The 15,404-nt window shown below is 41.5% G+C and overlaps 1 protein-coding gene across 2 annotated transcripts in view; it reads left to right on the top strand.

The window, feature by feature from the left end:
• Window positions 1-5,111: 5,111 nt before the first annotated feature.
• clmpb (CXADR like membrane protein b) overlaps window positions 5,112-15,404 on the top strand; it is a 69,897-nt gene continuing 59,604 nt past the window's right edge. For both annotated transcript variants that reach the window (XM_051957887.1, XM_022190346.2), the window contains exon 1: window positions 5,112-5,608. In XM_051957887.1, coding sequence (XP_051813847.1) covers window positions 5,560-5,608 — 49 coding nt within the window. In that variant the 5' untranslated portion in view covers window positions 5,112-5,559. The remainder of the gene's footprint in view (window positions 5,609-15,404) is intronic.

Here is a 15,404-nt window from a genome sequence, read left to right on the forward strand (position 1 = left end):
TGATGTGGGGAAAAGACACCAAAAACACACAGTAATGTCTCTAGGCTCTCTATGTGGTGTTTCACACATCTTTGAAAGTATGTCAAGATCTGCTGTATATTTAAGAGAGACTAACATAATTGACTGGGAGTGCATTTATTTCATTGGCTTAAAAAGAAGCAGATAAATTGTTCCTGTGGCAGAGCTGTATGGTACAGGAGGGAAAGAGCTGCACGGACCCATAAACAAACATCTGATTTGGATCAATAAGCCGAGTGGCCAATGCGGCCTTGAGATGTTCGCCATAAATCTCAGAGGGCCGCCCTCTCCCTCATTAAATTATAAAGGATCCGTGAGCCATGAAACACTTACGGCACAGCATCACATTGGGTGCTAAAAATAGGGAGGCCCAAACAAAAGAGTTTTTTTTTTCTTTCTTTCTTTCTTTCTTTCTTGCTCATCCATATTGTTACTCAAGAATCCTTTTAACTACCAGCTTCTTCCATTCCCTGAGGTTAGGAGAGAGAGGTGGCCAAAGCCTGACTTCCTGGCGCGCTCATGTGTGTTTGCAGGGTGTCGCCCTTGCGCCAACAAAACACTAACACGTCCCTGTGATGTCATGATGAGGGAGATACAGCTGTTCTGGCGGATGGGAACACTCTGGGCGAAGCGCTCCGTCTCCGCCAGCAGGTTCGAGGTGCGTAGTGTTGCTCCAATTTAAATTGCAAATCCACTTAAAGTACATAAGTCAAGAGTGCTCCCAGCTAAAATGCAAGCCGTGTTGGGTCTGGAAGATTTTTAAAAAATCATGGACCTTGCACTTAGGAGGATTACATTTTCATGTGCTTAAAAGAAAAAGAGAGAGGAGGTAGAGTCCCAACACATCATCATCATCATCGCCTCACAGAGGGGTAGCAAACGATATTTCTTCTCCGACGATATATTATTTTCTGCTAATGTCATGTAATGAATTTCACAACCGGTCATATGTTTTCAGCGCCGTGAAAGATGAGTGTGAGGAGATTGCTGTGCTCTCGGTGATGTGAAACTAATCAGGGAGAAAGAGCAGTTTCCACACTAGTGACTTTTCAAGGCCCTGTGGTATAAATATCAACCATCTGTGAGGCCATCTGCATTGGGGTGCTATATCATGCGCCAAGGCCAAGCCACCAAACGCAGACAGGTTGCCTCCTATGGCACTATCTACACTGCATGCAAGACAAGTAGCCTATCGTATGATCACTACCATCAACAATGGATCTGCACTCATAGCTCATGCAGGGTTGTCACCCATTTACACAGGAGGTCATCTTTTAAAGGAGCAATCACGATAACCTCAGTGCTGCATAATGCACTGTACAGCCACATGCTCCACCTTTCTGTACAAAATTCTCCTTTATGGGAAAACTTGAGCATATTTGTTGGCTATCAAGTGCATTTTCAATCCAGTGTTTTGATCTGAACCTCGATTACAATCGGACTGCTGTGACTTTAGGGACCAAGTGCCGTCCATCATAGTTTCACAGCCGATATTGCAACAGTTTGGAGTAGTTCTTGCTACTTCACTCCACTGTGTTGCAACTCACTTCTGCAAATACCAAATTCTGCAGAGATGAGTTGCAATGAGCCCGTGACCTTTTTAAATCCCGCTGAAAATACATGAAAAGACAGAGCAGCACAAGCAAGACAATACAAAGAAAGAGCAGAGCATCGCAATAAACAAAATGCCTGGCCTCACAAGACTGAAGACATCACTTAAACATGTCTTATCTGTCTGTCACAACATCTGGAATTAGGTTGTTTATTTGTTGCATCCTTCGAATCTCATCCGCTCTTTTCTGTGTACATGTGTTGTCATCGTGTCTGTACTCCAAAACAGAAAAAAAAGAGAGAGAGAGTGTATGTATGTGTGCGTGTCTACTTGTGCATGAGAGACATTGTTTCAAGCTATCTAGTTATTGGAACGGAAAGGAATGGAGGAAGGCTGGTGCTGAAGAGCAGGCCACTCGAGGGGGAAAAGAGAGAGCGAGAGAGCGGAGGGGCCACAGGCGAGTGAAAATCCTTTTGTTATTTCTGTTGATTGTTGAGACACAGAAGAGGGGGATTAATTTGTCTCAAGGTCTGAGAGCAGCCATCAGCGGAGAGCAGCACTCGTCATTTCACTATTTTGTTTACCTAACTTGGACCATGCTGCTCTTGTATGAATATGTCACCATGGGGACAAATGTGGTGTGGCAGTTTTGAAAAGACTGATAGAAAAATCTCAAGATTGAGAAGCTGTTGGAGAAATTATATATAAAAAAAACAAATTGTACGAGAATATAAATATGCCTTCTGGTTTCAAACAGATGTTTGAACTGCCTTTGATCACAAATATGCATCATCGCCGCCTGCACAATATAAATAGCCCCGAAAATACATCATGCTATTGAAACGAAATCATGCAGTATTGCTTGTTTCTTGTCGTACAGTCAAGCCCAGTTAGTCTGACAGACCATATCACTGAAAAAAGAATTTAAAACGAATAAATAGCTGTAATCATAAATACCACGAGGAAATAATTAATTTACTCAAATATACAACAACTTCTAGGGCTGAAATGATGGCATTAATTATTGATTCATCTGTAAAACGCTACAGCTACAATACAGCTTAATTGTATTGTATAAATAAGGTAGTAATAAAATACTGATCAGCTTCATTCTCATAATGCACCTACTGTGGAAGAAAGCAACACTATTGTGAACAAGGGAGTAAGAACTGGACTTTTCTAAATATCGGATACCTACAGGGGACTGCACTGGAAAACAAAACTTTATTAAGTTTGGCCACACATTATACTGCACTCCTCACACCTTAGTCTTATGATCTAATATAAAATACAAATTGTTGTTTCACTCATTGGCAAACATAAATGTAAAGCAAAGGAGAAAATATGCTATTATGAAGGAGAGAAGGTTAAGAAGGTTGCTCTGTTTATTCTAGATATTTGGATTTAATGTACCAGTCAAAAGTTTGGACACACCTTCTCATGCAGGTTTTATTTAGTTATTTTCAACATTGTAGATTAATATTGGAGACATCGCAAAATTCTAAAAGAATACGTATGGAATTATGTGGTCAATAAAAATGCCAATCTTCAGTGTTAATCTACACAGAAGAAAAAAATGCAAATAAATATAAAGCATTGAATGTGTGGCCAAACTTTGACTGGTAGTGCACACCATACAGCTACTACATTAATGCTGGCAACCAAAGACTGTGTAGGTCCTCCTCCTGCTGTCAAAACAGCTCTGACCTGATGCCGTATGAACTCCACAAGACCTCTGAAGGTGTCCTGTGGTATCAAGCACCAAGACATTAACAGCAAATCCTTTAAATCCCGTAAGCTCTGATGTGGAGCTTCTGTGGATCTGGCTTGTTTTTCTACCGCATCCCGCAGATGCTTGATCGGATTGAGATCTGAGGAATTTAGAGGTCAAGTCAGCTGTTTGCCTTGAACTCTTTGTCGAGTTCCTCAAACCATTCCTGAATGTTTTTTTTGTTGGGTGGAGAGGAATAATCCTGCTGAAAAGAAGCCACTTGCCAAGCAGAACATTGTCCAGATCATCCTGCTGCCATCTCTCCATGAGGCAAACAATGTCAACACTCTCGGCTGTTCATGTGAAGAAAACGTGATTTATCAGAGCAGGCCCGCTTCTTCTACTGCTCCATAGTCCAGTTCTGAGACTAATGTTGTCATTACTGGCCATGGACAGGGGTCAGAGAGTCCATACTGGCTCTGCAGTCACACATCCCCATATGCAGCAAGCTGCGGTGCACTGTGTGTTTCTGTTTCTGTAACAGCCAGCATTATGGTTGTGAGCAATTTGTGCTACAGTGGCTTTTTTTGTGCGATTGGATCACACAGGCCATCTTTCCCTCCCCATGTGCATCAGTGGACCTTGGGCACCCATGACCCTGCCACTGGTGGTCCTTGCTTGGACCATTTCTGCTATCCACTGCATACTGGGAACACCTAGAGATGCTCTGTCCCAGACGTCTAGCCATCACAATTTGGCCTTTGTCAAAATCAGATCCTTACGCTGGAAATTTTTCCTGCTTCCAATGCAAGAACTGACTGTTTATTTAGTGCCTAATATATCCAACTCCTTAACAGGTAACACTGTAACAACACAACCAGTGCTTTTCACTGTACCTGTCAGTGTTTTTAAATTGGGGCTGAGTAGGTATGTATTTTCCTCCATTGTATTATTTGGGATAAAGACAGTATGCGATTGGGAAGGTCTGCAGTCCTGTAGCAGAAAACAAACAACATCCCTTCATCAAAGTCATGTAATAGCATAGACGCATAGATGTAGATGCATCAAACAGCTAATCTTTAATGTTAAATAAGAAAGCTAGAGATTATTATTTTAATTCTGTTGACTATGCAGTCAGGAAAAGTGTGTATAAACAAATAATAAATAAATACTTAATTTTTTCTGGTTTAATTGATTTCATATTTTCTCTAAAATGCCTAATTCTCCTTTTTTCTCTCTTCAGTGGCACCTCAGCTCAAACAGTACCAGAACCAGTTAGTTTCAGTGGCGTGATTCATACAGCAAAGTGACACTGTTGGTGCTGTTTTATAAAGTGCTACTCGGGTAATTGTTTGGGTCATGAAGTGTGAGAAAATAGTGAAAATCTGATTTCATTTCACTAGATGGGAAGGAAAGATTATTGTGTTGCTGCCTTAGTCAGATAAACAATATCAAGGTTATGATGACATAAAGCACGATACGGGCCCAAACAGCTGCAACCACTGAATATTTGCAACAATTTATCAGTTGTGGCAACAACTGTCTTATTAACTGATTCATGATTTAAGCAATACAGGAAAAAATCTTTATTTTAGATTTATTTTAGTGTGTTTATGTTTTCTTGTGTTTTCTCGCTCTTATATAGTGACGTTTTACAACTCTGGATCATAAATTCTATATTATGCATCTTTAGTATTAAATATTTTTAAATTAAAATGCATTTATGTGACAAAAACCATCTCCCGGGTTACTGCAGCACCTAACAAGGGGACTCTCATCCTCCCAACCAGCCCTTTAATGCGTGTTGCAGGATGCTCGGGCTGCATAAGAGAACTTCAGACTCTAGAGGTCTCCATCCTTCAGCATCCCCTCATCATCCACCTATTCGCCCTCCTCCTCCTCCTCTCTGGTATTTTGTGCAGGAGGAGGAGAGACTGCTGAGGAGGAGACAGAGGGGACCCTGAGACAACACGTCCCACGCCAGAGCCAGACAGCCAAGGAACTTTGATTTGACGCCAAGTAGCCTGCGATGAAAATGACGGTGAAGAGAACGAGCCACGTTTCTTCTCCCCGTTCTTCTTCTTCTTCTCGGGAGGCTTAGATATGTCGGGCGTGCGCAACATATGATGTCCTTTGACTCGTATGCTCAATGAAGATTTATTTATCTCCGATTTCTGTCCTCGATCCGCTGATGGTGCCGCTTCGTTGTGCCTGCGCTTAGGTCAGCCGAATGAATTTGAAGGCAGTCTGAGCGCATTGTATTCCAGCTCCGTTGCATATGGGATTTCCAGCCGTGATGTCTGCTATATTTCGCTCTTTGTTTCTGGGTAAGTCACTTTTCACCTTTAAACGGCATTTATTAATTTAAAAAAAAGCGTTCGAGCCTGTCCGATGACTCTTATAACTGGGGGTATGGGCATGAATCGGCTCTATTTTTGGCTGTGTTTGCTTTGTAATATTCAGTGTTATTGTTTAACACGTCCTTTACAACATATGTGGCAGCCTCGATCCAGAATGATGTCAGAATATATTTATTTTTTTATTTTTCTTTCTCCCCCTCAAATAGTAACCTCCTCTCACTTTATGATGCGCATATTTTGGGGAAATTGCGGGTTTATATTTTACGCATAGGCTGGGGGGAAAAATGGAAACCTCACACGGAGCCTCTCCTTCAGGAAGCTCCTGAAATGGGACGAATGAAGGGGCATAAAAGTTCACCTGACCCCTCCCTTTAAATCTGCTATCCAGATTTATCGACACATTCTCTGTTTTTGAGCCATTTTTAACAAAGGAAAATAATCCAAAGCGTGTCACATTCAGTTACCAGTGACACCCCACCTGGTTAGAAAACATCCATATTCTGTTTCTTACTGTTTGGCCGATTTTTTACTGTCCTGAATTTCATTATGAGGCTGTTTAGACTTATAGTGACACATTTTGTGTTTTTCTAGAGCATGAAAAGCTTACTTGAAACAGACCATAAATCAAAAATGCATAAGGAAATGAGCAGCATTGTATTCTGTTGCTATTTCTACTTATAGTAACAGTAAGAGAGCACTGGTTATTACTGTTACTGATATAGTAATGTAGCACAAAGGGCCTGGAGGGGCGTCCAGGTCCAGGGCTAAATGAGGAATGTTTAATTCCACTGTGACTCCTCTGACTGGAAGTTACTGTGGCACTCAGAGACAGTGTATAAAAATGACTTCCAGTAAGAGGTTTCACTCTCCCCACTGCTGTCTCACCACCTGCAGTGAAACCAAGGGGGAGGTGAACTTGGGTGTCCGTGGCTGGATGTAACTGATAAGATAAGATCAACTTTATTGATCCCATAGTTTGGACAGTTCACCGTTACAGCAGCTCCAAAAGGAAAAGTACAAAAGCAATACAAGAATAATAAGAAAAAACACAGTGGAAAAAATTGCAGAGAATATTATACACAGATGATTTAAAAAAATAATATATAGAAGACTACATACATGCGTAAGGAGGGAAAAAATGGATGTAAACCGCAATTTTTTAAAAACTCGGTTTATTCTAAAGTGAGTTTCAATAGGGGTTTTTATGTAAAAAATTTCAAAACCCTTTTTATTACAGTAAGAGCTATTGAGAGAGGCCATACAGGAACAATGCACCCCAGACCTGGCAGCTCGTGTTCTCTGGTTTGGATCCAAAAATCGTGCTGTAGTCTTTGTGACGCTTGCTGTTTGTGGTATTGCAGGCTGGAGAGAGATCAAAGAGCATTTGTTTTTAATATGTCATTGTATTAGTTTAGACGCACAGCTGATGTTATTTGCTTATGCTTCGTGTGGGTTATGACGCAGGCCTGTCAGTGCTCAAAGAGTTTGTTTTTTTCACTCCCATTTTTCATTTTCTTACATACTGTGTTCTGTCTTTGGAGTACACAGCCCCTTCCCAATGCATTCTGGGTAAAGGCTTTAGTCCCTTGTGACCCTGAATAAGACATATAGAAAACTGAAGGATGGACATATAATGTGGACCTGAATTCATGCTGACCTGTTAAGGCTTCCATCAGCTGGACAGTGAGTCCACAGTATGTGCTCAGTGGTGATGGTCACTGATCCTCAGTCCAACTAGAGGAGCTGACTCTGCAGTGGCACTGCATACCAGCACAATTTTTGGCTTAGGTCACCATTCTTGTTGTGTTGTGTTGTGTTGTGTTGTGTTAGGTAATGATGTATTGTAAGGTAGACATGTAGATTATCTTAATACCAGATGATGATGATGATGATGATGAAGCAGTTCTTTAAAGGCACAGTGAAAACATTTCCCATTAATTATACGGTGGCAATTTATTCACAAATAATAATAGGAGTGCATTTTTCTTAAAATAGCCATATGCCTGTGCCTAGAGTATTAAATGACTTGTTGTTGCCATGGTGAGGCATTTTTTCCTTTCCCTTGTCACGTCTGTGACAGTGAAGGGAAACTATTTAAATAATTCACGCAGCTGAAAGTAATAGCATTGGACTGCATGTCCAATGCATTCGCAACCTGGGTCACATGTCTCTCATGCAAGAAAATAAAATATCTGCCAGTCAGCCAAAAGAGCATTTCCTCCCCTGATCTTAGAGATGTATGTAGCTTTTCAAGCTAGGCTGCTGCTGTGCCAGACTGAAGGACATTTTCCTAAAGTTATAGCCTGTGTTAATTCAAGATCAACACACAGGGCCAAGCAAAGAGAGGAAGAGGCTGTTTTATTGTAAAAGAATCAATAGTCATTAATAGGGGCTCATTTTCTTTTTATTTGGCTTTAGCCTCGCAAGTTCTGAGACATCCTTAAATTAATATCTGTTGGAGATGTAATATCCACTGTTCACATTACAGATAAGTAGCACAATTAATTGCCACAGAGAGTTCCATAGCTCCCCTCGGTAACTCTGCCGATACAAAGTAAGAAACAGAACAAGGTCAAATAAAGTAACTCGGTAACAGCATGGTGCAGTTGGAGATTCAGCCAGGTAAGGAGACTGGTGATTGATTGCCTGCCTGTCCCTGTGCCAGGATTAAATGATTCTGAATGAGAGAATTTGAAAATGACTGTCCAAGAAGTAATAACACAGTGTAAGTCACTTGACAGAAATGTAATTGGAAAGTATGAGCAGCTTTTATATGAGATCCAACACTCTGCAGCCTCACTTGGTGGAGTCTGTGTTCATTTGAGCATCAGCCTATCAGAAATTGCAATCTGAGCGATCATGGCAGCGCAGAAGGGTCATAACATTATTAAGTGTGTTCAAGTCCACATACATGCATACATGTGCATAAGAGTGATGAGATGGCAGTGTCTCTGCACCCATGCTAGTGTTAGATGTAGATAAAGAGAGCAGTGGCTCCAAACAGAAATTCTGTCCCCATTCTATATTTAGCATGTCTGCCGGGGTAGGCAGAGGATCTCTGAAATGTGAAGATGACAGGAGCCTCCTGAGCCAGAGGTTATGAAGTGACATCTTGATGTGTTTGTGCCTGAATCACACTCCCACACACACCCAGCCAAAGACTTGTGACATTCCTACAAACCCAGAGACATTTCGATATTTGACGTGTAGTTACCATACATTAAGGCAGGGTTATGATCTTCTTTTCACTCACATTATTCTTCAGGCACTATCATTGGCATCCTTATATGTATATTTTAAGCTTTAAGATATTTTTTTTAGAGAATGTCTGGTGAATTTGGCAGCTTTGCTTTGTGGGACTTACATGATATTTCAGGCACATGTCAGCTAGCTGTGGAGCCCTGCACTGAGAGTTCACCTTCATCTCACACTGTAGAAACAGAAACCTTCATATGACGTTCGATCTTGCTTTAAATGCCAAGTGCACTTCATTTTTCTCAATTTACCTCATGAATTTGATGCAGACATTCCAACACATTCACACAAGACAGAGAAAAGACAAAGCAATGCAAACATCACAGGACATGTATGTATTCAGCGATCAATACCCAGCAGATATTGCTTTCAAACTGGAGCACAGCACAGTATAGCTTCAGCTGATGAGGGGAAAATAACAAATAGCTAACTCTGAATTTCTCCACGCAAAATGACTTCCCTTCCACCTGCAATGTCAGTTATTTTACATGCAGAACAAAGTATAAACAGATTTCCATCGAGAAAGGATTGTATTACTCAAAGCAAAAGTGGCCAATCTGAATGGCTCAGCAAGGGCAGAGCCCTTTGGAATACAAAACCTCTACCAGGGGTGACTGAAGAGGCCTACAGATGAGTACAGAGGTCCAGCCGTCCTCAGAACAATTGACCCATATCATTAACAAACACTGATTTGCCTTCCAGCACTTTCCCCCTGACGTGCGCGGCCTTTGAATGACAGCGTGCTTCCCTGAATAACAAGGCGTCCTCTTTTTGTACCTGTGGGATTCTTCATGTTCATTGATTGTGGTGCTTTTAGTCGGAAGGTCCTCCTATTCTGTCGCAGCAAGCTGAACGCCATGCTTGAATGAGAGTGTCTGTAGGTGAAAGTGTACTTGCTTTGTACAGTAAGTGCTTTTATTCCTGCAAGTGGAAGGTCGAGCCAGGTGTTATTTCCACTGCAGCCAGATGTAAAATAGGCTGCACCGGTGGAATTAATGCATTCCGTCTCAATCCATGTGCTGTTTTCCAATATATCACTATTTACAGTTTCTCCATCTTTCTCCTGATGTGAGTCTGCCCCACCATATTTGGCAGCTGTCCAGGCGTTATGCTGTATGGGCTTTGTCGCTCACATCTTGTAAAAGCACAAGACACATGCTAGACAGAGCAGGGTTTGTGTAGCGTTTCTGACCTATAAGCCCTCCCCTTTCATCCTTCACTGGGAAATTACTGCCAGATTATTTTGGAACGTATGAACAGGAACTGCCTATTTCACTTACTGCTAATCTTTGACAGATGTTCTGGAGAGGCTCACATTCACATTAACCGGAGCCACATGCACAGTCTACTCATGACATTACACACCAGTGAGCTCTACTGTATAGCATTATTAGCAAACAATTAAAGGCACCAGCAGTTTGTGCGGATAAACTGTTTTCTGCATGAGGTTGCCCACTGATCATTTTTTACAGATCCAAACTCCAACTGACAGTCACAAGGATCCGACTAAGATGAGAGAGATTTCTTAGGTTTTGGAAAAATCAAGTCATGGACTGGACAAACCATTAACTTCCATTGTTAGGGTTCCTTCATTTTGCATTTACATTTAAGTGCTTAAACAATTAGTAGTTTAACTGATTAGTCAATTTGCTGAAAAGTAACCACCAACAGTTTAAAAAAATTGATTAACTATTCAAGACATTTACAGCACCCTGTCCACAAGAAGTTATGTTTAAAATCCAAAAGCAAATAAACATTGAAGGAAACATAAATGCCAACCATAATTTTTCCAAAGAGCAAATGTTTTCAATGAATACATCTGGCAAGAGAAATTCCATACAGGCTATTTACTTTGTTTTTCTACACATTTGCTCTTCCAGTTATATCATCCACTTGTAGCAACTGAGGCATGATAAACTTTTTTATGGCTGTATCGAGGCAACCCCTAGTCCTTGATTAAGGGTTAGGGAAGCATTGTGGCGTTGGTTAAATACTGAAAAAGTCAATAGCGAATTAAGCATGAGGTACCAGCTGCTCATCCTTTGGTTTTAAATGTCTTATATATTGTACACCATCCACCACACCCATAAGATGTATAAATGTTGCACTTTAGAACTAAGAAAGTTTCTTACAAAATGTGTTGTACAACATAGAAGAAATTGAAAGCAAGAACTGTAGTTATTCCGGTCTCTAAAAAGTGATGAATTTTTTGCTTTTCTTGCTGTTTAGTCTGTAAGTTCAGTGTCTCTGGGTGTGACTGTTGGCAAGGGAAAGACGAGATGAGCTTTGGGAAATGTGAATTGATTAATCGCAAATAATCAATAGATGACTAAGAAGGAAAATTAATTGGTTGTGGAGACCTTCAATCCGTTTCTGATAAATGTGCTTCACAAAGGCCTAATTCTGATGAAGTATCTTATTAGGTGACAACAGGACACCGATGACATAGCACCAATCACCCTTACAAAATAACCCTTCACCTCATCGCCTGACACCGCTGTCTTCAGACTCTCCACGGCTGACTGAAGCAGATTCATTCCGTTACTCATGTCATTAGCAACATAATGCTTCAGGACTGCTCTGCTGCATCAAAATGTATATTTTATTTGGCTATATTCCAGGAGCTCTTCTCGGGCAGTATTACACAACAAGAAGTCTGCTTGCTTTCGCCTCCCATCATTATTAGTATGACTTCTATTCCCTGAAGTTGTTACCCGTCTTGCACTCGATGAGCTACATTTGTAGCACACGCTGCTTTGTCCCATCATCCACTGTGTCTGTCTTGTGTCAGAGATGTCAGTTTAGATTTAGACAATGTAGAAGAAAGGCGACAGCAGATTTACCATATTAGGATGAGCTGCTCCAAGATTAACGTCGGCAGCCCTTTCAACTTTAGTCAGTCGAAATGTGACACTGAACACTGGGCTGGTCTCTAGTTCTCTGTAGTCTATTCAGCCATGACCATTTGCTCCAAAGGGAGAATTTCTGCCCTATTTGCGGTAATGAGTAACTGTGAAAGTCAATGGAGCAAGCACAATTACAGCTTTCTATTTTTCTTAGAAAATGTGAAGTGATTTACAGCTTGTACGCATAAATATTTGAATCAAGGTCTATGATTGTTTTATGTAAGCAGCGAGTAGATCAAAGCGTGAACAAACTGAGATAAACGCTGATGCTGTCGACCGGGTGGAGCAAGGAGTTGTCTCCCATTGATTCACCCACCGAAGATTTGTCTTGATATTAATTCCTTGCCAGTATTGACACCACCTGAAATAGGATTCAGCCTATCACCAATTAAGTTCTTTTCAGCTGCAAGCGCGAAGTTGATCAAAATTCATACATCTTGCAAAAAAGTACCATTTAAAATGATTTGTTTATCGGGAGTGGGGGTTGAGATACTATCATAACTGAGCTCCCAGCCCTGTTGAGAAGCTTTCAAGTGCTTTCTACCTTAGTGAAAACTGGCAGTGCGGAATAAAACTGGCATGCTTGTCTTCTCTAAGCAGAACATGCTTTTGATCTGTGTTCTCTGTCTCTGAAACCAGGTATATCTCTTGTTTTCTATGCAGCTGTGAGATCCAACTGTGCAGAAAAATAAACAGCCAAAAAAGTAAATCCCTATTGCTGAGGTGTCCTTCACTTTCAAACGGGTTAGCTTACACTGGCGACACAAAGAAAGAAAAAACACACTACTGATAAAACATTTACAGCCAATTAGCAGCGGAGGGGTGACACTGGTTTTGTTACAGTAGAGGTCAAGCCTGTGTGGCGCTAAAGACTTCCCCTGTCACCTGCACGCCTGTTACCCGGACAGAGGTTCACCAAACGTGATTAGGCTGATTTCACGCAACCTATTTACTGAGAAGACTGGACCTTGAATGGATAGTGTATTCGCTGCCGGACGGGTCATGTGCTCGGCTCACGTTTTCAGTGAATGACAGAGTGTCAAAACCCCAGTAAGCTATCTGCCAATAACTGATCATTTGTTAGCAGTCACTGAGCACTTTAATTGGTCATGGAGTGCACCTGTCAGACCCCAGCCTGTGTGGTGCCTCATCTCACTGTGATTATTGATTATCATGTCCAGATTTCAACGTGGACACTCAAACGGCATTGTACCGCTAAGATGAGAATGAGCAAGAGACAGCTGGATTGCGATCACAGCGTAAATCTACATTAAGCAAAGAATGTTCCATGTAAACAGAAGGATTCTGAAATGGACACATTTATTCCAATGCACAAAACATTGACTTTCCTCTCATTCTGCATGGGATTCAGCTGTTACTCAATCCTGACAATTGACTGCAGATGAATGGAAACGACTTGCACTTCACCAAACAATAGGCATTTGTTGTTTTTCTCCCCCTTTCTTTCTTTCTTTCCCTCCTCTACTGCTTTTCCGATTGGGAGCTGACTGAATGAACAGGGTGAAATGTTCCACGTCGCTCTATTTAGACGCCTGCTGTTCCTTTCAATTTGAAGCAGTCTATTAGCCCAGCAAGCAGGACACTCCATTAGGTGTTTTGAACCCGCGCGCTCCATTGTCTCACTCCATTTCCTCTTTTGCTTGCCAGTCTTCCCTAAAGCGTTAGTGGCTTTAATCAGTAGAGGCCCTTCTGCCCTTCAGACATTTATCTTCAGTCGCTTTTGGTCGTCACAGAGCAGCCAGGAAGGACTTCAAGATGGATGGTATTTGGACGAGGGGGGAATTCGGTGGCCATTGATTAGAGTAATGGAAGACAAAGTGGTTACCTGTACAAGACCTTCACACCATCTGGAGAATCCCCTCCTCTTCAAGTGCATGATGGCTGAAATCAGCCTCCTGTCCAGTACTGAGTTTTATATTGTTAGGAAAAGAACAAACTTAGCTATGCAGTAAGTTTCAATAGTGGATTTGATCTATTTATGGACTATAAGAAAACTTTCATAAATGACCTTTAGAGCTCGGTAAGAAATGCAATTCTGCTGATTAATTCTTTATGGGGATAAAATCCTTCGTCATCAGAACCTCACCTTGTGTAATTGCCATTGAGTAGGAACTGTAAAATGCAATAATTTAGGTCTCGTCTTGGGTTGCCAGTCCTGTTCTCCTGCAGTGGATGTTGTGTGATGGATGGTTTAATTATCCAACCACAATGCCAGCCGTTTGGTCTTTCATAGCGCAGCGAAAACATTGCAAACCGAATATCATTGATCAATTGCTAGGTTGTCCACAAATTAAGTATGTACTGTTAGTGATTGCAGTACAGCGTTTCACATTAGGGAACACAGAGCATTTTATCAGGCCAAAAGGTTGGGAAGTTTGTTTCCACAGGAGATAAAGTCGCTTATTCAGGCACTCAGCTTGTAGTCAGAGTACAGTATACTGTCAGTGCTGAAAAAGCTTTTTCCCTTCCCTCTTTTGTCCTTCCACTTCTTTTCCCCCTTTTCCCCGCAAAGAGATTCAGAACAGATGGCACCACCACCTTTTTTTTTCCGACTCGTTAGACTTGACTTGTTGATGAAATGGAGCCTTTACGCTATACTGCCCATGCAGATGTGTAGCTGAACAATTTTTAATGTATCCTCTGTCGTAAACTGCCCTGCAGTAAGGGAGGTAGAATCTGCAGCCTGAAGCATCTACACTGCCAAAATTACATTTATATCATGCAAGGTTCTAAATTGTCCTTTTCCAAAAGAGGACTAATTTTCTCCATTACCGGGAAAGCAGTACTAGCTTTGTGTGGACATAAAGCGAACATGGAATGTGTTTGTGCTCGTTACTGCTGGATAAACACTCGTAGGCCACTGCTCTCTGCAGCTGTAGGCTAGTGGTGCCCATGTGGTTGTGTATTCACTACAAAAGTGGAGTGTACCTCAGAGAGTATACACAACACATGCCAAAAACCCAATCATAACTTGCAGGTCATTCAGCAATGATAACAGCATGTTTCTGCCATTTGTTTGAGTCATCCTCTGCTGTTCTGTTTAGTGCAACGCCTGTTTAGCCTGGCCCATCATGCAGTTTGTCAGACCCAACTTGCACAGCACCACATCTCTTGTCAAGAGTCAGACAGGGGCTTAGGACTGAATTCAAGATGCCTGTCAGGGTTTGGCATTGTTGTCCAAACTGTCACGCAGTGTATGAAATTGTCTTATTTGTGGTTGCCGGATGAAAATGTTGTGTGAACGGTGCAGCGGCAAGTGAAAACGGTGCTATACTCCAAGTTTGACGTCTTTCTGCAAATTATTAAGCATGCTGCTTTTTTTGGGGAGGGGAGACCTCACATTTTCTCTCAGCAGCAGACATAATTTTTATTTTGTGTGTCTTTCTTCAAGAGGGAAATCAAGAGTGTTAGCATTTGGCTTGATTTGCTGTCTGGGATCCAAAGAAGCTGTGGAGGAGGAAATAGCAGAGTTTGCAAATTCAGGCTCTTAAAATAATTAAAGTTGGCATGATGACTCTGCTCTCTAGACGAGTCCGAGCTTAAAAAGGCAGCTTTGGGAGTTACCACACAGCAACAGCAAG

This window comes from Acanthochromis polyacanthus, chromosome 13 (genome assembly GCF_021347895.1).
Source record: "Acanthochromis polyacanthus isolate Apoly-LR-REF ecotype Palm Island chromosome 13, KAUST_Apoly_ChrSc, whole genome shotgun sequence".
NCBI classification, from domain to species: Eukaryota; Metazoa; Chordata; class Actinopteri; family Pomacentridae; genus Acanthochromis; species Acanthochromis polyacanthus.